The sequence below is a fragment of the Pistacia vera genome, unplaced genomic scaffold (genome assembly GCF_008641045.1).
Source record: "Pistacia vera cultivar Batoury unplaced genomic scaffold, PisVer_v2 Contig421, whole genome shotgun sequence".
NCBI classification, from domain to species: domain Eukaryota; kingdom Viridiplantae; phylum Streptophyta; class Magnoliopsida; order Sapindales; family Anacardiaceae; genus Pistacia; species Pistacia vera.
In genome coordinates this window covers 1,206,413-1,233,979 of record NW_022196248.1, presented here as the reverse complement: position 1 = coordinate 1,233,979, position 27,567 = coordinate 1,206,413, and the positions used below count along the sequence as shown (strand labels likewise).

Here is a 27,567-nt window from a genome sequence, read left to right as displayed (position 1 = left end):
TCGAATTCATGGGTTGTATGAGCTAAATAGCTTTAATGTTTCCTCTGTATTGTTGATAAAGGAGATAACTAAATAGAGATGTCAAATGCATCATTTTGTCACCTATTCTAATGTCAATAGAAACATTAAATTATATCTTGCACATCCCATTTGACATCTCTATAACACAATGTTTCTTACCCAAGCTAAAGGTGGAGATCCTCTTTGTGATGTACTCCATGACTATGGAAGCTGCTGCATCCACCATCAAATCCAAGTGGCTAGACGATCATAGGTAGAGTATGAGAACTGTTCCCATGGCAGAAGAAATTTCATCATTTGTTAGTGGAAGGCCCGCTAAAAAACCTATGCCTTATGTTCTTCAAATGCCTGCCAGCAAAAATTATGCCATGTCTTTTGGTACATGTTAACAGAAATTCATGTCCATTCACTTTCATTGCAGTTGGTCTTTAAATCATTTTTCCCACGTAGAGGAACCTAATCATCAATTTTACAACTTTAACATTGCAAAAAGAAGGTAAACTTTGAAGAATAAGGATTCTGGAAAATCCATAAAATCATGATAACAAGTACTCTTAGCATTTCATATCTAAACATTGCCCTCATCATCCACAAAACTTCACCGAAATATGAAACATAACATGCCGCAAAATCTGTTTCATCATTTCATTGAAGGATAATACGCTGCAAAAACGCTGTTACATCATTTCGTTTTTCACCTATACAAAAGTGCGTATCATATATGCATACAAACAATGCCCAAAAAATGATCATTACTTCATCACTCTTTCATTCAACCATTATCATTACCAACATTACTGACTACTGATTGTTAAAAGCAAGCCATAATGATCACTAGGCAAAACAGGAAGCTCCAACTTCTTTATCTCTTTCTTCACTTTCTTCTCTTTGCAATATGATAGACATGGTATTGCCTCCGTCCCAATCATATCAATTCTACTAATCTTAAAATCACGCAAATTGCAAATAAATCGGTCTAGCCGCTTCTGCAATGTACGATTACCAGACAACATCTGGTTGGACTTAGTATCATACGTCCACCCATTCTCCCCTGGCCTTAACTCTGTCCAGGCATCAACCCATCCCTCAGGGAAAGGAAATCGACCATCCAACTTGTCATCCCAGTTCATATCACCACAAAAGATCACATTTTGATTCTTCTCCAGAAGGTTGATAGCCTCCCTTGCCTGTTCCACACGTTCTTTGCTAAACATCTGATCCCACATAGGAGGGCCCGGGCAGGGACTCTCAAGATGGCTAGTGGCAACAACCAAAGACTTCTCGTCTAGAACTTTAACCTCAGCAATGCAAAGTTCTCTCCCCATAATTGAATTCCTGAAGGGTTTACAGCTGAAGGCTTTCACTTGCAATTTGCTTAACTGCATGTCATATAGCAACCAGTTGAGTATCAAAAATAGATCTGAGTCCCTCAAAAGATCAAATTATTTCCTACTCAGCAAAGCCTTAATTCAAATTATAGAAACATACAATACAAAAAAGAACTCTCATCAGAAGTACTTAAAGCTAGATCATATGAAAAGAATAATGTGCATGCCTGTAGCCAAAACAGTTCATGGAAATATATCAATATTCACAATGTAGTTATAATATCTTCTATATGCTAGCAAACGACATACTGTCAATGTTGATCAAAAACATGTGATTCATTTCTTAAATATGTCAAATTGAGGACCTTATGTGCAGTACCAAGATAATGAACAAAAGCTTACCTGCAAGCAAAAGTATGGCCTCGAGCTTGACTCTACCATCTCATTTGAAACTGAGCATTGATATACCTTCCACCAGCTGGATTGGCGAAGTACCTCATATATATCATGAGTAACCTCCTACAGAACAATTTGCAGACCACTTCTAAGAAGCTAAACAATAGATTATGTTCATTGACAAATAAGGGAGATATAATGCCAATAACCTGAAAACAAATGAGATCTGGAGAATGCAGTTGAATTATATCACCAATTGCTTTCATCCTCTTATGCATCTCCAGGTCTTCTCGGAACCAAACGTTATAACTCAAAATCTTCAATGACCTCATAACTGCCCCTGAATTAGTGTTCTCTGTGCTTACCCCTGAGTTAGTGTCCTCTGCCACAAACATAAAGAACTTTATACGTGTATAATAACAAACCATAAATGCATATCATTCTGTATCATTCATCAGTACCATGACATAAAGAAAACTAGAACATTTGGAATCAAAATTGCTAAAAGCTACTAATTAATTTCTTTAAAATGCTTTCTCATACCTCACATGGAAACACGTAACTTCTGGCAATTCTTGCAATTGCCAGTTGCAGCATGATGTTTTAGTAAAGGAATGCTCATCTTACCCATTAACTGAAACAGTCAGGGTGATGATCGGTTCTCTTTCTTTTCAAAAATAGGAGACAGCACACAAGATCACATCCTTCAGCCAAACTCCATTGAAAGACAAAAAAATGAAACGCCAAACTACTACCTTTACTTGCTAAATTCTCCTAAAAAACACATAGAAAATATTTGCCTCAAAATAAGTAAATCGATTAAACGCAAGTGCCTATAATAAGGTAAACACTAAAGAAACACTATCAAACTAGAAACAAAACTTCAACATAATTTCTTTTCAGAAAAATGGACTGGTCAAATTGTATCTACATCCAATAACAAAAACATAATTAACCAATACAATAACAAAAACCCATAAATAAAGACAATCAATAATTCAACAGCAAACAATCAAAACTCACCATTTACATTCAACCCCTTATTCAAAGCCTTAACACGTGAATCAAAAGAACCACAATCTGAATCCTGATCCTGGTCCCTAATCTTCCTCTTATTACTATAAGGCTTCAACTGTAAGGGCAAGAAAACAGACCCAACAGAGGAATCCAAGTCAGCGTCAACATCAATAACATTCAAGTCATCAAAACTTGAAACGGGAGCCCTAGTGTTACAAAGTTGACAGTTTGTGTTATTGTAGGGATTCAAAAAAGTGCAGGCTTTACATGCCCAAGTGGGAACTGACGAAGAAAAAGGAGATAAAGATGGAATCTTTGAAGGCGAAGATGGGGTGAGGCACATTTGACAAGTTCGTTTTTGTGATGGAGAATTGAGGAACGTGCATTTCTTGCATGACCATGAAGACATTGGCGTGAAAGATGTTGTCTTTGAAGGAGATAAAGAGATTAGGGATTGTTTAGGGTTTATTTTGAAACAAGTTGGTCTTTTTGTTTGGAAGAAGGATAAGCAGAGTGACATTTAAAAGTTGAAACTAGGGGAAACTCTTTGCTTGCCGCTTGTGGAGTCCAATGTTGTACTGGATGCAGTGTAAAGTATAAAGACTTTAAAAGCTATGGCCCACTAAGAATGTACAGGTGGGGCTAATGGGACCCAATGGGTTTTAGGTTTTGGGTTTGGTTGGCCATTGCTTTGTTTTAAGGTCATTTGGGTAGATACTTGCAATCATTAAGCACCCGGCCCGTGTGACAACCTGGCCAGAGGACCGTGGGGTCACGGTTTGACCAGTCTAACTGGTTTGATCAGTGGTTTCCCGTTCATCCCATAAGTTTAAAATCTAATAAACACACTCCTAATAAATATCATCAGTCTCTTTAAGATTAAAATCTAGCAAAAATACTCCTCAAAGTGCAAGCAAGTAACGATCGACAACCAATCGGACTTCGAGATGATTGAGATTTTGGTGGAGAGATGCCAATGAGGCAAATGGAGGGATCAGGGGTGATTTTAGATGTCGGGAACGACTAGAAATGGGTAAAATCGCAAAACCCTAAGAGTGGCTGACGACGATCGACGAGCAATCAAGGTCGAGGGTGTTGGGGTTTTTGGTGGGGAGATGCTAGTGAGGCCAATGGAGGGTTTGAGGGTGATTTTAGGCACCAGAATCTGCCGAAATGAGAGAGTAAGTGCTGGAATGTGAGAAATGGCAAGTGGAAAGAGCAAGGGGTGTTTGTAATTTTAAGGGTCAGTTTTCTGCCTTTGCCGATGAAGGCTCAGTCCCGATCTAACCGGTTAAACTGGTCGGGCCGGGTTCTTAATCAATGGATACTTGATAATTTTCTCATAGTCAAATGAAATGGACCAGTGGTACAACAAATTTATACCAAGAATCAAGAGCTTGGATCCTCCAAAGCAATTGCTCGTATTCTATGATTGATGCACCTCTGCATTCTATAAATATAATAAGAATTAAACAAATAAACTAGTTTATATGTGTACATTATTTGCTAGCAGAAATATTGAAGGAACCATTGCCTAAATGTAAGACCTTTAAAAAGTGATACAATGATCCTGCAATGAGAGGGGATCAGAATCAGAAGCATTCCCTTTATTACACCATGACTCAAGTATGTGATTGTCATAGAATATAGAATATACCACATGAAATGCTATTCTGCTTATCAAAAATATGTTAATTACAGTAATCAGCTAGCCTATCTAGAATAACTATCACACAGCACTCTTACATGAAGCATCCATAATATAAGCAGTCCCTCCAAGCAGCTTAGATCATCAAAGAATCCAGCACAAAATTATTGATACATCTCAAAGAAAGAATTACTTTACACTGTTACACCCACCATGGACTACATATAAAAGAAATCAATAACAAAATAGAGAAAGCTACAGCATTTGCACTTATTTGATTGCTGCTGAGGGTGATGAATCTTAATCTATCTGCTGCACCACTTATTTGGGTTGAGTTTAAAACCGCTTTTGTCTTATTGGTTACCTTCTTACTGAAAATCAAAATAAAATAAACTATGTTAGGGATGTCTTGATTAAGATATACATTGTAAAGGAGATTCGCCAAGTTGTTTTCTAATGCCAAAAATCTAGAGAGAAGAGAATGTTAAGTTGAGCACCACAAAGTAGCAACAATATCTGATATACAAATGAAAATATAGAGTACCAAGAAAGCCAGTAATTCTCACCTTCCCGGAAATATACAGCTCCCATGACCTGCAAATATGCCCCACAAACAGAAGACATATATCAGAAATGTATGGGCATGGTTGTATGTTAGCATAAAAATAAGAACAAAATGCCAGACTCCAATTTGGCTCCAGTCCTATTTCCAGTGCATACAGGACAAAATCAAATAGTGCAAAGTTGTTTGCAAGAATATATTCTGCATGCAAGAGAACAAGTTATATTCAAGGGTAAAATCTTAGCCTGGCCATAGTTTCACTGACATTGTAATGCACAAGGGGAGCTTACACAAGAACCGGGGTCCAAATGTAAATGGTGATTCCCTAATTCAACCAAATAGCGCCATTTAAGACCTATTTCAACCAATCAACTAAACAACCCATGTGCTTCTGTCAGGAGGGAATCACATACTCTTCTTCTTTGGGAGTCAGCTTTGGCCCCCTAAGTATCTCCTGAAGATTGTGATTGGAATGTGCTTCCATAGCGCTTTACTTTTCTGGACTACTTGGTGCTTAAGACACTTACTAGTTGTAAAAGAAGAATAATTAAGCTAACAAAACTAGCACTTTTTACTTTCAGCCTGTACTCCTTTCTGAGCTTAGTCATACCAAGCATTGAATTAGGATCATATTACCAAAAATTTGCAGCCAAAATAACACAATATAAGAACTTAGCAGATATAACTAACTACAAATTATAGGTAGAAAAACCACTATAATCATGTCTTTAATTATTTTAATATCCAAAGCAAAATTAATACCCAATATCTTCTTGGAGATAAAACCATCATGTATTAGTGTAGTAGCACTTACTTGGGTCAGTTGTGGTGATCATGGCCACACCCTTGAAGTCACAAGACCCAGGAGACTTCCCTTCTTTATGGTAATAGCTATCAAAGGCATACGAAGCATGGTTCTTCACATTATTAGGCTGATAGCAATTCTCCCCTGGTTGAATCTCACTACAATTTGCCCTCCCAGGACCGCATGCCCAATCCAATGCCGCCTGCAACGTCTTTGAATCAACACTATCCATTGCAATACAATAAGTCTCATTCGTTGTATCATTAGCCAAAAATGTCCCAATTCCCGATACATGAAGCAAATAAACTGGTGTCGAATTTGCATAAAATAGCCCCCAATTTGCTTCTGATACCGGTGGTGACCTTAAGTCCTCATTGAACAACTCGTAGATATACACATTAGAAGTGACTTCCGGGTGAAAAGGCGTTCCACTTCGGTCTAAAACATGCTTAATCAAATTTGAATTATACGTATCTGCAGTGTCGATAGTAGCATAAGGCTCCTTGGAATCCCCCTTTGAAGGCCACCCACTCTCTGTGACAAGAACCTCAACATCTGTAATATTCAAGTTCTTCATCGAAAAATACGCAGAATCAATCATTGCATCAAGCACATTCGTATAATGCAGCAAAGTATTAGGGTCAACCATCTCCTTCGATGGTGTCAACGGCTTAAACAACGAATTATCAAGAGGCACAACACCTTTGTTTTGCATAAACACATAATAAGGATAAAGATTCATCATTAATGGCGACTGAGTTCTTGACAAAAACTGAAGCAAAGGCAACATTACTGAACTCAAACTCTGGTTAAAAAAAGCCTGTGAAGGAGGAAATGGATCAAGAATTATAGATGCTGCATGAGGAGTCGAAATCTTAATCTTTGTATGCAAATTTGCAGTCACTAATGCACTATAAAGACTCTCAATTGCTGGAAGTAAAATTGGAGCTGAAGAGGGTACAGTTGTTAAGACCTCATCACCTACTGCAATGGCTGTAATGAGTGTTTCAGGGTAAAAAGCCACAACATTTCTTCCAACCCACGACGCTGCAGTAGAATTCGAGGTTCCAATTGCAAGAAGCTGATTGTTTGGTACACTAATAATCACCCGGATCTTGGTTTTGGCCAGAGCTTTGAGAATGTCAAGGTCTGCACCATAAAGCCTTATGTGTGTAATCTTCTGCCCTTGCAAAAATGAAACCAAGTCAGCTGGTGAGAGTAGATTCGAGACATCTGTGCCAATGTTAACACCAACAAATGGTTCACTATCTGGGTCTGCTGCTTTAGCTGCAAAAATTCAGTGAAGAAACACATTAGAAAGAACAAAAGTTCACATTTTTAACATATAAGGATGAGTAAAGCCCGCATTTTTACCTGTGTAGATTACAGTAAAGTAGACGAAGATGAAAAGGGTTAGTTTAGAATTTGCCATTGAAGCCAAGGATGAGCTGCAGTTCTCTATCTTCAGCCTCTGGTTCAGCTCTAGATCCTTGCATTATCTTTAGCAAAATATCCTTTTCAGAGAATTTAGTAATGTTTTTTTTGGTGGGTTTGGTTTGTGTTTGGCTATTGACCTAAAAGAGATAACTGGTTGATCAAAAGAAATCGTGTTTTTGGGGTTAACTGGATTCTTGCTTCCCAAAAGATGCGTTGTAACTACATTTCAATTTATTTGCTCAGCCATATTCATTCACTAATTTGACCTTGAGCACCGACAACAGTTCAAAAGTACCCTCACCCTTTTATTTATTTCTTTAATTTTTTTGAAAATATTAATAATTAATACTAATTCTTCACTTCATTGTTTGACAGTTGCCAGGTTGGTGACTTGTAAAAGTCTGTACTCTGTACTTTGAAGTTTGAACTAACCCACCTATAAAATTACAAAGGGTTAAGTTAATGTGTGGTGGAGGCAAGACTGTAACTTTATCTAAAGTTAAAAATGGTAACCTTAAATAAATGGCAAATTCTGGACTTTTTGATGATGAGTAAGTCAAGATGGTTCTTGAATTCCAGGCTGGCGTTTCCAGATTGCAGTGCAGAAAGAGACGTTAACCCAGCAGTCCAGCACCATCAGCAGGAGCTCACACATTTATGTTGCTTTCAATAATAATAATAGTGTTCAACATATGTCACTTGGCTTTACAAGAATGTGGGCATTTTAATGGTGTATACTGTATAGTGAAGTGAAATGACACTGCCAGCTGAAAGAAGCCGATATCACTGTAGCAATGGTGTTTATATTACAATCAAACAAAAAGACAGAACAGACTGGGCTGAGTGACAGTAGATTAGAGTAGCCCCGATACCATAAGCAGCAGATGCAGTGAGTCACGAGACAAACACTACTGCTTCACATGTGGGTCACCAGTTTTTAGATGCATTTAACCGTACTGTGAAACAGTGAAAGTAGAGGTAGTAAAAATTTGACAGTAATTAAAGCCAAATACGTTGAGGAAAGTAGTCCATTTCCTCTTATCGGAAATATACTAATAAATATTTCTCACAAACATCTCTCACTAACCTCATGTGGCAGTTCACAATCGGCTTGGTCAGACGAGACTCGTTGTTAGGCAAACAGGATCCATGAAAGTTGACAAATTATGAACTGACACGTCGCGTTTGTGAAAGCAAGTTAATAAGAAATGTTTGTAAGTATAGTATTACTCTATTGTAATTTATGAGTTGACGTAAGATTAGTTAACACATGAATTCTCTACTATTTATTATCGATTTGTTTGAACGTGTTGAAAAAAAAAAAAATTTCCCGATAACATAAACGGTAAAAAGCTTTACACAAATTCATTAGCTTTTAAGTTCCCTTTTGGTTTCTAATTTTGTAATGAGATGAGTGGCTTTAGGCTTAGTGAAAGCATGGTGATGATGGGATTGAAGGTCCATGTCAAAAGAAAAAAAGGAGAAAAAAAAAAAAAAGGATCATAGAGGGAATCTATAATTTGTATGAAACCTCTACTTTTAGTAAACAAAACAAAATTGAAAGAAAGGTAGGTGGTGGGGGGTGGGGGACTTGGGGCTGAGAATACATATCATAGATGGACAGAATCTATTAAAATAAATTCTGTTCAACAACCAGTGGGTTGCTCAACTGTAGTATATTCAAGGCACAAATATGCTCACCTCAATTAATGAATAAATAAATGAACAAAGAGCTGCTTCTGAATGCTGTACTATTTGTTATTTGTTTTTCTGTGAAGAAAGATTATTAATGGTTGTTTATGTTGAATGTTATTGATAAGAGTCATAAGTTCCTTTTTTTTTTTTGGGTGGGCTGTCGAAAGGCATAAGTGTTTGACAAAGGAAAGGGGAAAAAAAATATTCCTAGAAATTGAAAAATAGGAATCCTAGGTGATTTTATTCCTTCAATTCTTGTGCTTGTGTTCTGTCACACCATAAACAAGAAAATAACATCGAGGGCACACCATTATATGATTTTTTTATAATATTTGAGGTTTTCAGATAGGGGCTTTTTTTTGTTTTTTATCGATTATGTTCGGGTAAGTTTGTACGTATTTCGATTAATCTTCAGTTGTGTTCAAGTCAGTTTACATGCATTTCGTCTAATCCCTGAACTCTTGAGTAATACATCTAAGCAAGGTTCTGAAAACTGGACCGGACCGTCCGGTCGGACCGGTTTGACTGGTGACTGGCGGCATTTTCGGTCCGGAATACTTCAAAAACCGTTAATTACATTTAAACCGGATTTGACCATGGTTAGACCGCCGGAATAGTATCGAATCGCGGTCCAATCGCAGTTCAATCCCGCCAGATTCCGGCACCGATTGAGGGAGAAATCACCGCCATTAGACTTGACGGCATCTCCACTATAAAACCCTGCCATTTTCAGTTGCCGTCGTCCAGCCATCGTCGCTCTCTGTCCACCTAAACTTCACGCGACCGTCAGACTTCTTTTGTTGATTCCAGCGATTTTCGACGCCGATGGAACTCCTTGGCACCACTATCAGAGTCGCCGGCACCTACACATCAAAAGCCCCAAGATTCCAGCTTCGATTGGCCGTCGATCGTCGCTGCCGCCACCACTCACCAGAATCTTCGCATGATAGGGGTGTTTTAGATAGATTTCAAACCTTGAGAGAGTATTATAGGGGTGTTTTTGATGAATTTCAAACCTTCAAGGACTAAAAAATTTTTATAAATTACCGTCCAATCGATCGATCCAACCGGTCAAACCGGAAATCGAACCCTTTAACGGGTCATTGTCCGGTCCGATTTTCAGAACATTGCATCTAAGAGTCACTATTGACACATCCAATCACCCAAGAGTGGTTAGCAGGATTTAAGATTTGGGTATTGGAAGCTGGATGTGGTTAACAAATTTAGGGGAGAAATTGATGGGATAATCAAATCTTATTCCAAACGAAGATATGCTGAGCAGTGTTGGAATAAAGAGATAAGGCCGAACCCTTTAACGGGTCATTGTCCGGTCCGATTTTCAGAACATTGCATCTAAGAGTCACTATTGACACATCCAATCACCCAAGATTGGTTAGCAGGATTTAGATTTGGGTATTGGAGCTGGATGTGGTTAACAATTTAGGGGAAAATTGATGGGATAATCAAATCTTATTCCAAACGAAGATATGCTGAGCAGTGTTGGAATAAAGAGATAAGGCCCAATGACCCAAAATCTTATTCCAAGTCCAGCAGCCCCTTTTCTAAGTGAGAATTTTCTTTCAGTGACATCAGCGAACGGAACAGTGATATCAACCGACGGAATCCATTTAGTTGGATAGAGTCATAGAGATCATCAGGTCAGCTCAATTTTCTGATCAAACGTATGGTATATACTATATATCAAATCACCATTTATGATATTTGAAGGCCTTTTTCATGGAGGCGTTTCGAATTTCCTGAAGAATAATGGGACAATTTCGTTGGGAAAATCCTTAAAGGCTCCTGGTACACTTTTTTTTTTTGAATAATATTCTCTTTTTAATATTATATGATAAGATTTAATCAAATATAATTGGATTCTACGAATATGTTTGATAGGTTTTTAGAAAATATTTAGATTACTTTATAACCCCTAATATTTGTTAATGAAGCTAAACACCCCCCATCCAAACAATAAAAGTTTATAAATTAACAAAAACACTCTTGTCCACCCAAGTGATTGTCGACCACCACCGTTGAACAGTGGACAAAAGTCGTCGGAATGACATTATGATCGGTTGGATGTGGCTGATTATACGTCGATCTGACATTTTTTGGTTAAATCTATAACCAAAGATCTGGTCATTGACGACAGCTATATCCTGACCATCGTTGACAGTCAAACGACAATCATATCTCGACTAGATCTTTCGTCGTAGATCTGATCGTTTTCTGCCAGATCCACCATAAACAGATAGATCGATGCACGATTTTCATTCTTTAAGATAAGATAATAGAATAAAATAAGATTGAAGACGTTAAACAAATCATACGTTCGTGGGGTTCAAGAACACAGTTCAATTCCTGATATTGAATGGTGACCACATAAAAATCGTGTAGTTTTATTTATTCATATCCTATTTGTCTCAAATGTATGCTTTCTGTTTCGCAATGTCTCAACAAACCTTTGCCAAACAAAATGTGATCAATGTGGAGATCATATTGGTATTGAGAAAAGTGTAAGTCATTTTAATAAGTTGATTATTGGACAATCCATGCATAATAGACCTCGCGTGTTACGGAGAGAAAGAACACGGCCAATTGGCCATGGATGGATAAAAATACGAAGAAGAAAGTGCAGGGGAATTCTGAAATTAGAACTCCAGTTACTCTATGAAGCAGCAGAGTTCTGAAATTTGCCCAAAATCTTTGAAACTTCAAATTACTGTACTACTCATTTCCACCACAGATGATCTCTTAACAGACTTGAAACAAGAAAAGAAATGAACACTACATCGACAATACACAAAACCGCCAAGAGCACATTTAAGTGCTTTGGGTGCCACTGCCGGAAAAGAGAAGATTGAACTTACATGGTGAAGTTCAGTTTCACCACGACTCATGTTTTCCGACCAGCTGTATTGCATTCCCCCAACTTCTTATCATCGGAAAGAAAGTATAAAAGTGAATGAGAACCTTAGGCCTCAATGCTTCCATTTGCTGATAGAGATGTGTTCTGCAAATGCTGTTTGGTTTCCATCACCTAAGGGCATTGACAAAAGCCATCAATGAATCAACGTCCCTCTTTTCAGATGTGTACTTAATTGGCTTTGAAGCGTGTTTTGGGAAAAACAGTATTGTTGGGAAGCTTCCGAGTTGCAATTCTTGCTTAGCATATTCCTTCTGATCACCATCTGCTCTGAACTTTCCAACTTTCACACCACTTCCGGCCAACTTGTCAGCCAACTCAAGGTATGATCCTTCCATTGCCTGTTCAAATCAACACAAAAATCAGTTAGAGATGAACACCAAATCAACATTGTTATATGAATTCTCAATAGTCCGCAACACTAATTACCTGGCAAAATTGGCACCATGGGGCATAGAGCACAACAATCCATGGCTCTTGTCTGTTAACCATTCTTGCTAAATTCTCCACACCGGTCCTAGTCAAATTCACCAAATTCTGGGAATTGAAAATGTCATTAACTGCAGAAGCTCCATTTTCATTTCCATTCACTTGTGCTGCATTATCCCCTTTCAGATTCCCCTTGTGGAGGCCACACTCCTTAGCCTTGGCATCCTCCCACCACCACCTTCCTTCCCTTTCATGTTGCCCTGGAAGGACAGGCCTAGTGCAAGGCTCGCACCCAATTGAGATGTACCCTTGTGAGTGCAATGAATTCACAGGCACTTCCATTGCACGAAGGAAGTTCCAAATGTCATTACCCTTAACATTAGCCACAGGGTTCCACTTCACCAAGCTGCCAACACCACCCTCCAGTCCCTCAAAAACTGGATCCACCTGGACAACAGGAACCTCAGACCTAGTACCGGGTGACTGATCTTTCCTTTGGCCAGTGATCCAGGCACGCAAACCCTTAAGAGCCCTCCTGAGGGGCCTTACCTTCCTCACACGGCAGCACTCTTGGTGCCCATCCTCGTAAAAAGAAAAGAGCCCCTTGCTCCTCACTAATCCCTGAACTTCAACAGCATCAGGAAACATGTACTCGATCCGGATGCCATAATGTTTCTCAACTGTGTCAAAGAATTTATAAGTTTCTGGGTTCAACCTCCCAGTATCAAGACTAAACACCCTGAATGGTCTACCAGTTAAATGTGCATACTCAATCAAAGCAACATCTTCAGCGCCACTGCAACGTCAGAGAAAGAAATTTATCATTAATACAAAAGCTTTTTATTATTAAATCGTTAAACAATTTAAAAGTACCAATTAAATTTATGAGGACATTTTTGTAATCACGTATAATCATCTTATAATAATTATATTTTCAAAATATTTATTAAATTATTAGCTTGAAAATTAACGACTTCTAAAAATTATTGATTACTGCTAGCTAATGCAATCCAAAACACCAACTTAATCAAGTTATTCAACCCTAATCGCATACTCTTCTTTTCCAAAGACTAAAAATTAATAATTTAAACAAAATTTTAGAAAAAAAAATTACCTGAAAGCAATAGCTATGTCATTTCCGAATTACTCAAGAGCTTTGTCCATAATCTCAAGAGGCGAAGCATCTTGAAGCTCCTTAGCCAATTGTTCAAAGTCCTCCTCCACTACCTCGGCTTTCTCTTCAACTTCTACAAAAGTCAACACAATTCAACAATCAACTCACTCATTCACATCATTTTTCCAACTTCACCGACAATTAATTAAATATTTCACTCACCGGCAGCCACCACGGTCGCTGCAAGCGGCACAGTTGAATCAATCCATTTCGGCTCTGCATTCACCGGCTTCACAAAACTCCGCCGTTGGGATAGAGTCGTGTTTGCCACGTGTGGACGGTCAAGTAGCCGGAACAAACCGATTTGTGAAACTGAACAAACACAAACAAAAACAACCATCCATTTCAGTTTTTCCAAAAAAAGACCTCCAACAGAAGATGACCCAAAATCTTATTCCAAAGTCCAGCAGCCCCTTTTCTAAGGTGAGAGTTTTCTTGCAGTGATATCAACCGACGGAATCCATTTAGTTGGATAGAGTCATAGAGATCATCAGGTCAGCTCAATTTTCTGATCAAACGTATAGTATATACTATATATCAAATCACCATTTATGATATTTGAAGGCTTTTTTCTTGGAGGCATTTCGAATTTCCTGAAGAATAATGGGACAATTTCGTTGGATAAATCCTTAAAAGGCTCTTTTGGTACACTTTTTTTGAATAATATTCTTTTTAATGTTATAGGATAAGATTCAATCCAATAGGGTTGGATACTAAGAATATGTTTGGTACGTTTTTTTTTTAAATTTTTAGAAATATTTAGAATATTTTAAATCCTAATATTTGTTAATTTAACTAAACACCCCCTCTCAAACAATAAAAGTTTATAAATTGACAAAAACACTTATATTCACCTAAGTGATTGTCGGCCACCACCGTTGAACAGTGGCCAAAAATCGTCGGAATAACACACGACCGGTTGAATATGGCAGGTTGTATGTTGATCTGATCGTTTCCGATCAAATCTACGACTAAAGATCTGGTCATTGACAACAATCATATCTTGGTCATCGTTGACAATCAAACAATCATATCTCGACTAGATTTTTGGTCATAGATCTGATCATTTTCTACCAACTTCATAATAGATCTAACTAAAAATAGACAGATCAATACACGATCGACCAGATTTGATCGATCATGTGTTGTTCTGACGTCAACAACTGATAGTGGCTGGCGACTGTCACTTGGATGGATTTAGGTGTTTTTAGTTAATTTATAATTTTTTATTAAAAAAAAAATTATTAAATATTTTAAATCAAATAAAATAAGATTGAATTTTGAACAATATTAAAACAACCGCTTTTCTTAGCGGAATAAAATAAGATTGAAGACGTTAAACAAATCATACGTTCGTGGGGCTAAGGAACACAGTTCAATTCCTGATATTGATTAGTGACCACATAAAAATCGTGTAATTTTATTTATTCATATCCTATTTGTCTCAAATGTATGTATTCCATTAGACATCTCTCAACAAACCTTTACCAAACAAAATATGATCAATGTGGAGATCATATTGGTATTGAGAAAAGTGTAAGTCATTTTAATAAGTTGATTATTGGACAATCCATGCATAATAGACCTCGCGTGTTACGGACAGAAAGAACACGGCCAATTGGCCATGGATGGATAAAAATACGAAGAAGAAAGTGCAGGGGAATTCTGAAATTAGAACTCCAGTTACTCAATAAAGCAGCAGAGTTCTGAAATTTGCCCAAAATCTTTGAAACTTCAAATTACTGTACTACTCATTTCCACCACAGATGATCTCTTAACAGACTTGAAACAAGAAAAGAAATGAACACTACATCGACAATACACAAAACCGCCAAGAGCACATTTAAGTGCTTTGGGTGCCACTGCCGGAAAAGAGAAGATTGAACTTACATGGTGAAGTTCAGTTTCACCACGACTCATGTTTTCCGACCAGCTGTATTGCATTCCCCCAACTTCTTATCATCGGAAAGAAAGTATAAAAGTGAATGAGAACCTTAGGCCTCAATGCTTCCATTTGCTGATAGAGATGTGTTCTGCAAATGCTGTTTGGTTTCCATCACCTAAGGGCATTGACAAAAGCCATCAATGAATCAACGTCCCTCTTTTCAGATGTGTACTTAATTGGCTTTGAAGCGTGTTTTGGGAAAAACAGTATTGTTGGGAAGCTTCCGAGTTGCAATTCTTGCTTAGCATATTCCTTCTGATCACCATCTGCTCTGAACTTTCCAACTTTCACACCACTTCCGGCCAACTTGTCAGCCAACTCAAGGTATGATCCTTCCATTGCCTGTTCAAATCAACACAAAAATCAGTTAGAGATGAACACCAAATCAACATTGTTATATGAATTCTCAATAGTCCGCAACACTAATTACCTGGCAAAATTGGCACCATGGGGCATAGAGCACAACAATCCATGGCTCTTGTCTGTTAACCATTCTTGCTAAATTCTCCACACCGGTCCTAGTCAAATTCACCAAATTCTGGGAATTGAAAATGTCATTAACTGCAGAAGCTCCATTTTCATTTCCATTCACTTGTGCTGCATTATCCCCTTTCAGATTCCCCTTGTGGAGGCCACACTCCTTAGCCTTCGCATCCTCCCACCACCACCTTCCTTCCCTTTCATGTTGCCCTGGAAGGACAGGCCTAGTGCAAGGCTCGCACCCAATTGAGATGTACCCTTGTGAGTGCAATGAATTCACAGGCACTTCCATTGCACGAAGGAAGTTCCAAATGTCATTACCCTTAACATTAGCCACAGGGTTCCACTTCACCAAGCTGCCAACACCACCCTCCAGTCCCTCAAAAACTGGATCCACCTGGACAACAGGAACCTCAGACCTAGTACCGGGTGACTGATCTTTCCTTTGGCCAGTGATCCAGGCACGCAAACCCTTAAGAGCCCTCCTGAGGGGCCTTACCTTCCTCACACGGCAGCACTCTTGGTGCCCATCCTCGTAAAAAGAAAAGAGCCCCTTGCTCCTCACTAATCCCTGAACTTCAACAGCATCAGGAAACATGTACTCGATCCGGATGCCATAATGTTTCTCAACTGTGTCAAAGAATTTATAAGTTTCTGGGTTCAACCTCCCAGTATCAAGACTAAACACCCTGAATGGTCTACCAGTTAAATGTGCATACTCAATCAAAGCAACATCTTCAGCACCACTGCAACGTCAGAGAAAGAAATTTATCATTAATACAAAAGCTTTTTATTATTAAATCATTAAACAATTTAAAAGTACCAATTAAATTTATGAGGATATTTTTGTAATCACGTATAATCATCTTATAATAATTATATTTTCAAAATATTTATTAAATTATTAGCTTGAAAATTAACGACTTCTAAAAATTATTGATTACTGCTAGCTAATGCAATCCAAAACACCAACTTAATCAAGTTATTCAACCCTAATCGCATACTCTTCTTTTCCAAAGACTAAAAATTAATAATTTAAACAAAATTTTAGAAAAAAAAATTACCTGAAAGCAATAGCTATGTCATTTCCGAATTACTCAAGAGCTTTGTCCATAATCTCAAGAGGCGAAGCATCTTGAAGCTCCTTAGCCAATTGTTCAAAGTCCTCCTCCACTACCTCGGCTTTCTCTTCAACTTCTACAAAAGTCAACACAATTCAACAATCAACTCACTCATTCACATCATTTTTCCAACTTCACCGACAATTAATTAAATATTTCACTCACCGGCAGCCACCACGGTCGCTGCAAGCGGCACAGTTGAATCAATCCATTTCGGCTCTGCATTCACCGGCTTCACAAAACTCCGCCGTTGGGATAGAGTCGTGTTTGCCACGTGTGGACGGTCAAGTAGCCGGAACAAACCGATTTGTGAAACTGAACAAACACAAACAAAAACAACCATCCATTTCAGTTTTTCCAAAAAAAGACCTCCAACAGAAAATAACAAAAACAGATACGAACGAAATTTTACCTTTGATTTCACTTGACGAACTTGAGAGAGGAAAGCCTGATCCAGAGATAACTTTAGAAGAAGAAGAAACAGCCAAAGCCATATTTTTCAACAATTACTGTTTCTGTTATGTGTTTTGTGGTTTTGCTTAGAGAAATTGAAATTGAAATTGGTGTATACGCTTTGTGAGAGAGGAAGATCAGGAGTTAAATAATGGCTTGATGAGAAGCGTCGAACCAGGTTCATTGAACCTGGACGTGATTATGGTCAGTTGCCAAGACCGTGGGTTTGATGACGTGTATGTATATGATTGGATGGAGATAAATCTATTCCTCATCGCTTTCGTCACCAGGCTCTGTGCGTGTGCGCGCAACAAACAGCTCTTCAGGTGAGGAGAGCCGTGGCCAAGAAAAACGCTGGGGTCAATTTTGATGCCTGTGGGTCCACCGTGTGAATATCCTTGTCATGTTGATTGATTGATCATGGTCGTCCATTCATCATACCAAGTATTTTGTGATGGAGTTTAAATTTTGATTGTCAATTTATTTTATTTCTTTCTGTGGCCTTGGATTTAGTTTATAGAATATTCTTTTCGCATAATAATTTTTGTTTCTTAGTCCCAAATAATTATTGTCCACCTATAATTATGGACACATAAGTCGTAAGTCGTATGCCTTAAAAGTAGTGGTGAGCAATTTTTTATGATAGAATTGAAACCGACAGGTATTTGGGGTGTCGATTTCGGTTGTAAAATTAGTGAAACCATAATTGTGCAGGTCTGAGTCTAATTCCATCACTTTAGGAACCAAACCTGAGAATTGAAACTAGAATCGAGGTCTGAATACTCGAGGTGGAACCAACGGATACTTGAGTTGTATTTGTAACTTTTGTATTTTGTAAACATTTAAGGGTGTATTTGTAATTTTTATAAGACATATTTGTCATTTTGTTAACAGAAATGGTGTATTTGTAATTTTGTGTGAACAATGTCAAGTACCTAAGCCAGGAATCGAAACTTGCAGTAAAGGTTCCAATTCCAAACATTTAGGAACTGGAATCGACTGAGTCCGATTTCGATTCCTAAATGCTAGGAACCGTCTGGTCCAGGTCGAGTCCGATTCCAAGAGATTGGGCAGGATACCGAACCCACTCACCCCTACTTAAAAGGACAAGCTAAAGAGTCTCTTATTTTGTGTACACCTTTTTATTTAAGCGTTTGAGATTTGGATTTTAAGTAAGAAAGAAACCAATAAAATATACTCTATTCTTGTCACACTTCAAACGAATGCTAGTATTTCTCTTCAATTAAATTTCAAAAATAATTATTTAAAAAAAAATCAAATTGAAATCTGACATCTTTCTAATTAGCTTAGTAAATAAGATTTTTTATCCAATTTTCTTTTAATTTTTACCCTCTTTACCCTAGCAGCTAGGAAAAGTCACTTTCGTATTTGAATTGATAGAGTTCAATCAACTCTAGCATTAGAATAATTTTTTAATTTTTTTACTTTTAGAAAATTAAAATAACTCTTATACACATCTACTATTCCTTTTTAAAATTTATTTATTAATTTTGTTAATAAAATATAGTTTATTTATTTATTTGTTAGTTTAAAGAAACTTCAATATTTGATTTTTAATACTAATTTAAAAATTAATAAAAAAAATAATTATAAAGACTCTAGTGTTAGAGTCCATCACTATTGGGTGCTCGAATGGTTGAATAAAACCCTTAGAGGTTTACCCAATTATTAATTTCAGGGCCTTAAAGATTAATTGAGAAACGTGTAAATTAACTTAGATAAAATGTTTTTCAACTGACCCGGACACTTCAATAAAAAAAAATAATAATAATAAAGACAAGCGGAACAAAAGTAGATGAAATATCTCATCGTTAAATTATATTAATGTAAATTTAATTTCATAATCCTGTGTTCGATGTCGTCGCCCCTGTCAATTGATTTTCCGGCTACGTCCCGGACAGCGTTTTATATTTGCAGGTAAAATTATTAGAATGCACAAAAAGTTATATTGAAGCTAGTACCCTCGCTACATTTATACGTCGGAGGGTCATTATCTCCCGGGTAAGTGTGAGCCAAATTGCACAAATCTTTAAATGTCTTTGAATATTCATTCGGCTGGCAATCCGGGCCGGTAAATTTACCGGTGCAGCAATATTTAGGATCCTTCAACGCATCACAGGCGCTGTAACACCCGACATACGCCCCGTTTTGATTTTTCGCCACCAAGAAAGAAGGGCAGACATTGCTAATGTCTGCAATGCAATCGACAACAGGACATTTTCTGTCCCCGCCGAATAAAGTCCCGTCCAATGGTTCAAACCGAATCGGAATATTGAAGCCGTGGTTCAGGCTCACCTCGTAGGAGAGTACGGTTTTTTTGTTGAGGTCTAAGTTGAGTAAGGTGACCGGATAAGTGGGTGGTGGATCGCGGCAATAGTCTTTGCCAGAGCCGCAGTCTCCGGTCTCGCAGGAGAAGTAATTGGAGGCATTGGTCGAGCATTTGGTGCGCGCCCAAATGCTGCCCTTCCATGTATCAGGGAGGATGATTATATCTGTGCTGCCTGGTGAACTCTCACTTTCGAAATCGGCACCAGATGGACTGGAGGCCAGCCATATTTTGAATGTGCAAAGGTTCAAAGTATTTATAACTACGTCAGATTGTGCAGCTGAGACGAGCAGCAAGAGAAGGAACAAGATGGAAGGAAAAACATTACTAGACATTGAACCTTTGAGTTATGTCTTGACTCTTGAGCAGTTGTACAGGATTTAAATAATCAAAGGCTGGTAAAACTGTCAATAAAACTGACTTGATAACAACCATTGATGAACAACTGATTCATTCCGTTCAATCCAATATAGAGATTTCAAGTCTTAACTCTTTAAGTTTAGAAAATTTGTGTCCGATTTTTAAGTGGGTTACTGTTTTCTATGTACTTAAATAATCATTACTAAGCTTAGAAGAATGGATAAAGATAGAGAAAAAACCACCTTTGCAGCAATAGGATGAATGTTGGGATGTGTGGTTAAAATACATCGTCTCAAGTTCAAATCCTCTAAGGTCCCAAAATGTAAGTGGGTGGTCGTGGAGGACCGGCGGTGAATTGCTATGCTACTATAGTGATGGGAGTTTGACCACCCCCATTGGCTCCGTTTCCAGGTGCGGGGCGAGTGTGAGGATGGCCCCTCACCTGATTCAATTGAGTTTGGGCCACAGCTGCATCATACCAGTTCAGGAGCGGGTTTCTCCCATCCTCCGTAGGACGTCTGCGGGCATCCCCATCAAGCCCAACCTGACCCGAGGGCAGGTTGGATGCGAGGGTGGGTGTAGGAGACGAGTTTAAGTTCGGGGCTTAAGGTCTCGACCCTCCCCGTCCTGCCTCGCACCTATTCCTATATGCTAGTCTCTCTTGAGAATTAACGGACCATATGTAAACTACCCAAACACCTTGATTTGAAAAAAAAAAAGATTAAGAAAAAGCGACCAATAAAATTACAAGTGACAGATAGAATCTTCAGTCTATAAAAGTGGGAGGGAATCATTGCAGGAAGGTGGGTAGGTGGGTGTGGTTACAATTAATCCAATATAATTAACAATTTGATTATGACCTTTCGAGCTCAAAAGGGATGTATTAAGCGAATAATTTAAAGTTTTAAACGTTCTTTAAAAGGCAGGTCAGTGGACAAGGGACCACGGTTCAACCATTATATGAACCAAATAACCAATTGTGTCCATATTCAAGTAAGGTGTGTTGCCAGTTATGACCAAAAGTAACCCCTTTTCAAGGTCATTATCATTATTATTTTATGGTTTCCCTATGTTTCTCCGTAGCCGCCCACTTTTTCTATTTCATTATATTTTTGCTCTCTTTTTTGGTAAATATATTCGTTAATAGTACTTTCACATTTATTAAATAATCTTACCATGTTCAACTTGTTATATTATATTCAATGTACAACATTTGAGAGTTCAAAATGGTCTTCCAATGTTCAATTAAAGATGACAATTTGGGAGGTTTTTTTTTATATCCCTAGTTGACCCCGACAAAAGTGGACTCAAAAGAGTTGGCTTTAGGTCTAAGCGAATAAAAAACATATGAAATAAAAGCTTTTCTACAAGGGTATGTTGTTAATTGGGCAAGCATCAATTTTTTTTTTTTTGCTACAACACCCCTTGTAGCGCAGGCGTTAGCTTTTAGTGAAGTTATAACTTTGGCTTGCAATCTAGGTTTGAGTAAGGTCTTGCTAGGGAAAAAAAAAACTATTTAGATCTTATCAAGGTTAAGAAGAAAAAAGTTTTTTGAAAGATTGAAGTTTCGTTTGGTTCACATATTTTCCCCATAAAGTTAACTTTGGTTCACTTATTTTCAAAATATAACTCTAAATTATTCAATTTCCTTTAAACTCACTAAATTTGTTAATTTAACTAAACAACCCCAATTTTTTTTTTAAAAATTAATAAAAACATCCCAGCAACCCAAATTTACCAAATTTTGGGCACCACTGTCAGAAGCTGGCCAGAACTGGTGTAATGGCGCACTACCGACTGAATCTGGTCGGTAGTGCATCGATCTAGCCTTTTTCGGCCATATCCACGTTGGATCTGGTCGGAAAAAGTCAGATCTTTGGCTGTAGATAATCGTCAACAACCGCTGTATCTTTGGCCGTCGTTGACGACCAAATGCGACCAGATTTGACTGTCAATGGCCAGATCTAGCCGTAGATCTGACCTGAAAATGTCATATCGGTGCACGACCGACAAGATGAGCCGATCATACATCGATACGGCAACTCTGACCACCCTCCAGTGGTGGTGGCCGGCTGTCTGTATTTATGAGTGGATTACGTGTATTTTTGTTAATTTTGAATATTTTATTATTGAGGTGTTTAGTAAATAAATAAACATATGGGGTATTTATATTAATTTTCAAAATTCTATATCGTAATACCCACCCAATTTAACTTTTTTCAAAAGATTATTCTAAAAACTACCCAATAATGAACTAAACGGAGTCTGATAGAATAATAATACTAGTCTTACAAATACAAATGCAAAGAGGGTTGTACAAAGTGACGTGGCAATGACAATTCCACATTAGTTGCCACGTCATCAATAAAAAATTAATTATTTTATTCTAATTTTCTAGTCCTTCTTCTTTGTTTCTTTATTTACTTTATTATTTCAAAATTCAAAATTCAAAATTTTCTTCTAAGAATTTTAAATTTCGTTCCGTTCTCTTGTTAGCTCCACTCCATCGCTCTCGAAGAATTTTAAGTTTGAAGTGGTTTTGTTATTTTTATTGCCACCTCATTAATTATTAAACCATTGAATTATTATAGATCTAATTTGTATCAATAATTTAAGTTAATAAATAATAGATTCTACATGTTATTTTTGTCTTGGCATACAGATTACTTGGTTCAAATGTGGAGGAATGTCATTAGGCCTTGGGCCTAAGCTGCGGCCAATTCCATTTTCCTTCCACTGGGTGACTCCCAATAACTGCAAAATGGATTCATCTTCCTTCCATTTAATTGCCACGTCATCATTGAAAAATTATTTATTTTATTCTAATTTTCTATTTATTCTTCTTCTTTTCTTTATTTACTTTATTATTTCAAAATTCAAAATTTTCAATTTTCTTCTCCATCACTCTGTTCTCTTATCAGCTCCACTCCATCGCTCTATTCTCCTGTTAGCTCTTCTCTATCGCTCTGTTCTCCAGTCAGCTCTTCTCCATCTCCACCGCTCTTCTCTATCGCTGCCTTCTCCTTACCGACAAACCAAACCCTAACCCTAACCACCGAAATCGTAGAGCGTCCAGCCCTATCGTTTGAAAGCTTCTAAAATCTGACAGAGGAACCAAAAGAGATAAGTAAACAGAGTGACCGAGTGGATTCTCCAAAATTCCGCCATTACCTCTACCGTGGCTCTTCGCTATTGTTAATTGAGGTGCAGATTTTTGGAATCGTTTTTGTGCACACATTGTTAGTTGAGGTGCAGTGACTGTTAATTAACTTATGTCATTTCTAATTGTTGCAAGGGAATTCTATTAGAAATGGTCAGGGTAAAGCTTCAAATACCAATTGGAAAAATGGTTCATGGAAAATTTATGTAAGAAATCCAAAAAGAGAGCAGTCACGGGGGTGAGTGCTTTTACCTTTTTCATTTCTTTGTCTATGATTTCTGTTGGTATAAGATTTCAACTTGTTATTTGTAATTGAACAATGACAATGTAATTTGTGTAGGTTTCATAAGTCTCTGTTTCATCATGGGGATAATGCAAAGAGAAAATATGTGTTTCATAATAACCATACAAGAGCAGCTTTTGACAAGCAACATATGGCTTTATCTTAAATCCTATTTGAGGAGCAACAAACCCTTTTGGAGCAGAGCCGATATAATAAAAAAAATTATGGTATTATTTCTACCTTTTTGTTAGACAATCTCTAACTACAAACACTAAATTAGTGCAATGGTGCAAGTTTCACACCAAATTAGTGTGATTTTTTTATATAAAATACTATTGTATTTCCAACCAATTGCACTAAATATTACACCAAAAAAAAAATATTCCTTAGAATATTTTCTTTCTTTTTCTTTCTATGTAATAATCAACAATTAATTTATTTCACTCATTATTTTGTATATATTAATTAAATATTAAGAATAATATTTTTATTAAATAATTATTACTTTGAAAATTGTACTAATTTAATAAAATTAAGTATTTATTTAGTCAAGGTTTTGAATTTCATAACCAATCCAAGCCTACGTAAGTTTTTTTTAAAATGAGCAATAAAAAATTATGCAAAAAAGAGCTCAACAACAAGGTTAAGGATCTTAATGTTTTGGGTTAGGTTGGAGGCCATCTTTCACGCCATTTTGGTATTTTTACACCAAAATAAATACAATGGTGTTGGGTTGGAGATGCCCTTACCTATTATTATATTCTAAATCTGACTATTATAATATCTAATTAGGAAGAAATAAAATATACAAGAAATGCATAAGAGGAATGGGAGCTTAAGCCTGGAATGAATTTTTGATTCATTTGATCGACTTTTCGAATACTATAGAAGCTATGACAATAAAATGGGTTTTGAAGCTATTATAAGATCTTCAAGTAAAAGAGATGATGGAAAGTTCAAATACGCGACCCTCTCTTGGGTTTATAGTGAGAAGTCGACATGTATCTCCAGAAATGTCTTTAAAATGCATCAAGTGACCAAAACTGATTGTAATGCTCGGATTGGTGCAGCTTTATGTTCTGATGAAATTTGGCAAATATGTTCAGTTGTCCATGATTATAACCATGAACTCAGTAGTCCTAGCAAAACTAGATTTTTCAAGACCAATAGACTAATAAAATTGTAAGTTAAAAGTAAACGATAGGGTTGGGAGTAGACCAAATAAAAATTTTAATTCCTTCCTAGTAGAAACAGGGGATCCCAAAAATTTGTCTTTCTTACAAAAATATTATGAAAACTACATTGAAAAAGTTACGAGGCTACAATTTGGTGTTGAAGATGCTTCTACAATTCAAAAATATTTTTTGAAAATGTAAAATGAAAATTCAAATTTCTTCCATATAATGGACTTAGATAAAGAGAGTCTATTAAAGAATGTTCTATAAGCGGATGTAAAAAGTAGGATTGCATTTAAAGAATTTGATACTCATTATATGTTTCTTTCATATATAAATAATTCCAGGCTATAATCCGATAAATCCCGAATACTTTTAATTCAATTTATTTTTACTTTCATAAAATAATAAGAAATTGATTATTTATGTAATATGAAAACTATTGATGGAGTGATGATAGAACAAGGCTTCTGGAAAATCCATAAAATTGATCTTCATGATAACAAGTACTCTTAGCATTTCATATCTAAACATTGCCTTCATCATCCACAAAACTTCACCAAAATATGAAACATAACATGTTGCACATCATTTACGAAATTGCATATCATATATGCATACAAACACTGCCCAGAAAATGACCACTACTTCATCAGTCTTCCATTCAACCATTATCATAACCAACATTACTGACTAGTGATTGTCAAAAGCAAGCCATAATGATCACTAGGCAAAACAGGAAGCTCCAACTTCCTTATCTCTCTCTTCACTTTCTTCTCTTTGCAATATGAGAGACCTGGTATTGCCTCCATTCCAATCATGTCAATTCTACTAATCTTAAAATCACGCAAATTGCAAATAAATCGATCTAGCCGCTTCTGCAATGGGTGATTACCAGTCAACATCTGGTTGGACTTAGTATCATACGTCCACCCATTCTCCCCCGGCCTTAACTCTGTCCAGGCATCAACCCATCCCTCAGGGAAAGGAAATCGACCATCCAGCTTGTCATCCCAGTTCATATCACCACAAAAGATCACGTTTTGATTCTTCTCCAGAAGGTTGATAGCCTCCCTTGCCTGTTCCACACGTTCTTTGCTAAACATCTGATCCCACGTAGGAGGGCGCGGGCAGGGACTCTCGAGATGGCTAGTGGCAACAACCAAAGACTTCTCGTCTTGAACTTTAACCTCAGCAATGCAAAGTTCTCTCCCCATAATTGAATTCCTGAAGGGTTTACAGCTGAAGGCTTTCACTTGCAATTTGCTTAACTGCATATCATATACTAACCAGTTGAGTATCAAAAATAGATCTCAGTCCCTCAAAAGATCAAATTATTTCCAACTCAGCAAAGCCTTCATTCAAATTATAGAAACATACAATACAAATAAGAACTCTCATCGGAGGTACTTAAAGCTAGATCATATAAAAAATATAACGTGCATGCCTGTTGCCAAAACAGTTCATGGACATATATCAATGTCCACAACGTAGTTATAATAACTTCAATATGCAAGCAACTGTCATACTGTCAACGTTGATAAAAAACGTGTGATTCATTTCTTAAATATGTCTAATTGAGGACCTTATGTGCAGTACCAAGATAATGAACAAAAGCTTACTTGCAAGCAAAAGTATGGCCTTGACGTCGCCATCTCAATTGAAACCGAGCATTGATATACCTTCCACCAGCTGGATTGGCGAAGTATGTCATATATATTAGGAGTAACCTCCTACAGACCAATTTTCATACCACTTGTAAGAAGCTAAACAATAGATTATGTTCATTGACAAATAAGGAAGATAAAATGCCAATAACCTGAAAACAAATGAGATCTGGAGAATGCAGTTGAATTAGATCACCAATTGCGTTCATCCTCTTATACATCTCCAGGTCTTCTCGGAACCAAACATTATAACTCAAAATCTTCAATGACCTCATAACTGCCCCTGAATTAGAGTCCTCAGCCAAAAATATAAAGAACTTTATACATGTATAATAATAACAAACCATAAAAAGCATATCATATTGTATCATTCATCAGTACCATGACAAACAGAAAACTAGAATATTTGGAATCAAAATTGCTAAAAGCCACTAATTCGTTTCTTTAAAATGCTTCCTCATACCTCACATGGAAACACAAACCTTCTGGCAATTCTTGCAATTGCCAGTTGCAGCATGATGTTTTAGTAAAGTAATGTTCATCTTACCCATTAACTGAAACAGTCAGGGTGATGATCGGTTCTCTTTCTTTTCAAAAATAGGAGACAGCACACAAGATCACATCCTTCAGTCAAACTCCATTGAAGAAAAAAAAAAAAATGAAACGCCAAACTACTATCTTTACTTGCTAAATTCTCCTAATATACACATACTCGGAAACAAGAAATCGATTAAACCCAAGTGCATAAAGGTAAACACTAAACAAACACTATCAAACTACAAAACAAAACTCTCCATTTCTGTTTCCAAAAAACAACTCCAACAAAAAAGAACAAAAACAGAAACGAACATAATTTTACCTTTGATTTCACTTGACGAACTTGAGAGAGGAAAGCCTGATCCAGAGATAACTTTAGAAGAAGAAGTAGCAGCAGCAGCCATAGCCATATTTTCAAAATTAGTGTTTCTGTTTTGTGTTTTGTGATTTGTGAGAGAGGAAAGAAGATCAGGGGTTAAATAAAACAAACAACTTTTAGAAGAAGGGAGAATCGACTTTTAGAAGAAGGAAGATCAGCAATCAAATAAAACAAACAACTTTTAGAAGAAGGGAGAAACAACTTTTAGAAGAAGGGAGA

The 27,567-nt window shown here is 37.1% G+C and overlaps 6 protein-coding genes across 9 annotated transcripts; all 6 read right to left on the bottom strand.

Moving 5' to 3' along the window:
• Positions 1-568: 568 nt before the first annotated feature.
• LOC116142892 lies at positions 569-27,492 on the bottom strand. 3 transcript variants are annotated; one of them, XM_031428305.1, is made up of 4 exons: positions 27,292-27,492; positions 26,585-26,709; positions 1,752-1,868; positions 569-1,400 (listed from the first exon to the last, which is right to left on the bottom strand). In XM_031428305.1, exons 1-4 carry the CDS (start codon positions 27,377-27,379, stop codon positions 816-818), a joined length of 915 nt encoding a protein of 304 aa, XP_031284165.1. In that variant the 5' UTR covers positions 27,380-27,492; the 3' UTR covers positions 569-815. The 3 variants fall into 3 exon arrangements, with proteins under 3 accessions (XP_031284165.1, XP_031284163.1, XP_031284162.1); XM_031428302.1 differs by having other exon boundaries at positions 572-1,400; positions 26,585-26,715; XM_031428303.1 differs by lacking the exons at positions 26,585-26,709; positions 27,292-27,492 and adding an exon at positions 1,955-2,617 and having other exon boundaries at positions 570-1,400.
• On the bottom strand, positions 4,360-7,521 carry LOC116142889 (glucan endo-1,3-beta-glucosidase 1). 2 transcript variants are annotated; one of them, XM_031428299.1, is made up of 4 exons: positions 7,152-7,520; positions 5,787-7,064; positions 4,977-5,004; positions 4,360-4,781 (listed from the first exon to the last, which is right to left on the bottom strand). In XM_031428299.1, the coding sequence occupies exons 1-4, from the start codon at positions 7,207-7,209 to the stop codon at positions 4,613-4,615; spliced, it is 1,533 nt and encodes a 510-aa protein (XP_031284159.1). In that variant the 5' UTR covers positions 7,210-7,520; the 3' UTR covers positions 4,360-4,612. The 2 variants fall into 2 exon arrangements, with proteins under 2 accessions (XP_031284159.1, XP_031284160.1); XM_031428300.1 differs by having other exon boundaries at positions 4,642-4,781; positions 4,977-5,015; positions 7,152-7,521.
• LOC116142891 (5'-adenylylsulfate reductase 1, chloroplastic-like) lies at positions 11,618-13,798 on the bottom strand. The gene is given in 4 exon segments (XM_031428301.1): positions 11,618-12,179; positions 12,268-13,063; positions 13,382-13,514; positions 13,604-13,798. Coding segments are annotated over 4 exon segments (1,338 nt in total). The 5' UTR covers positions 13,782-13,798; the 3' UTR covers positions 11,618-11,948.
• On the bottom strand, positions 15,167-17,573 carry LOC116142895 (5'-adenylylsulfate reductase 1, chloroplastic-like). The gene is given in 5 exon segments (XM_031428308.1): positions 15,167-15,728; positions 15,817-16,612; positions 16,931-17,063; positions 17,153-17,302; positions 17,400-17,573. Coding segments are annotated over 5 exon segments (1,392 nt in total). The 5' UTR covers positions 17,482-17,573; the 3' UTR covers positions 15,167-15,497.
• Positions 19,334-20,167, bottom strand: LOC116142893 (thaumatin-like protein 1b). Its single transcript, XM_031428306.1, has one exon. It carries the CDS (start codon positions 20,120-20,122, stop codon positions 19,388-19,390), a length of 735 nt encoding a protein of 244 aa, XP_031284166.1. The 5' UTR covers positions 20,123-20,167; the 3' UTR covers positions 19,334-19,387.
• LOC116142894 lies at positions 25,223-26,112 on the bottom strand. The gene has a single exon (XM_031428307.1). The coding sequence runs from the start codon at positions 26,040-26,042 to the stop codon at positions 25,452-25,454; it is 591 nt and encodes a 196-aa protein (XP_031284167.1). The 5' UTR covers positions 26,043-26,112; the 3' UTR covers positions 25,223-25,451.
• Positions 27,493-27,567: the final 75 nt, after the last annotated feature.

What these genes read in the sequence shown, in the direction of transcription:
- LOC116142889 (XM_031428299.1), bottom strand. Translation starts at nt 7,209, where the DNA reads ATGGCAAATTCTAAACTAACCCTTTTCATCTTCGTCTACTTTACTGTA. An exon ending in CTTTACTGTAATCTACACAG is followed by an intron (nt 7,065 to 7,151) that starts GTAAAAATGCGG and finishes GAATTTTTGCAG; the next exon opens with CTAAAGCAGCAGACCCAGAT. An exon ending in GATCACCACAACTGACCCAA is followed by an intron (nt 5,005 to 5,786) that starts GTAAGTGCTACT and finishes GCATATTTGCAG; the next exon opens with GTCATGGGAGCTGTATATTT.
- LOC116142893 (XM_031428306.1), bottom strand. Translation starts at nt 20,122, where the DNA reads ATGTCTAGTAATGTTTTTCCTTCCATCTTGTTCCTTCTCTTGCTGCTC.
- LOC116142894 (XM_031428307.1), bottom strand. Translation starts at nt 26,042, where the DNA reads ATGCAGTTAAGCAAATTGCAAGTGAAAGCCTTCAGCTGTAAACCCTTC.
- LOC116142892 (XM_031428302.1), bottom strand. Translation starts at nt 27,379, where the DNA reads ATGGCTATGGCTGCTGCTGCTACTTCTTCTTCTAAAGTTATCTCTGGA. An exon ending in CAGATCTCATTTGTTTTCAG is followed by an intron (nt 1,869 to 26,584) that starts GTTATTGGCATT and finishes ATTGTTCTGTAG; the next exon opens with GAGGTTACTCATGATATATA. An exon ending in GGCCATACTTTTGCTTGCAG is followed by an intron (nt 1,401 to 1,751) that starts GTAAGCTTTTGT and finishes TATGACATGCAG; the next exon opens with TTAAGCAAATTGCAAGTGAA.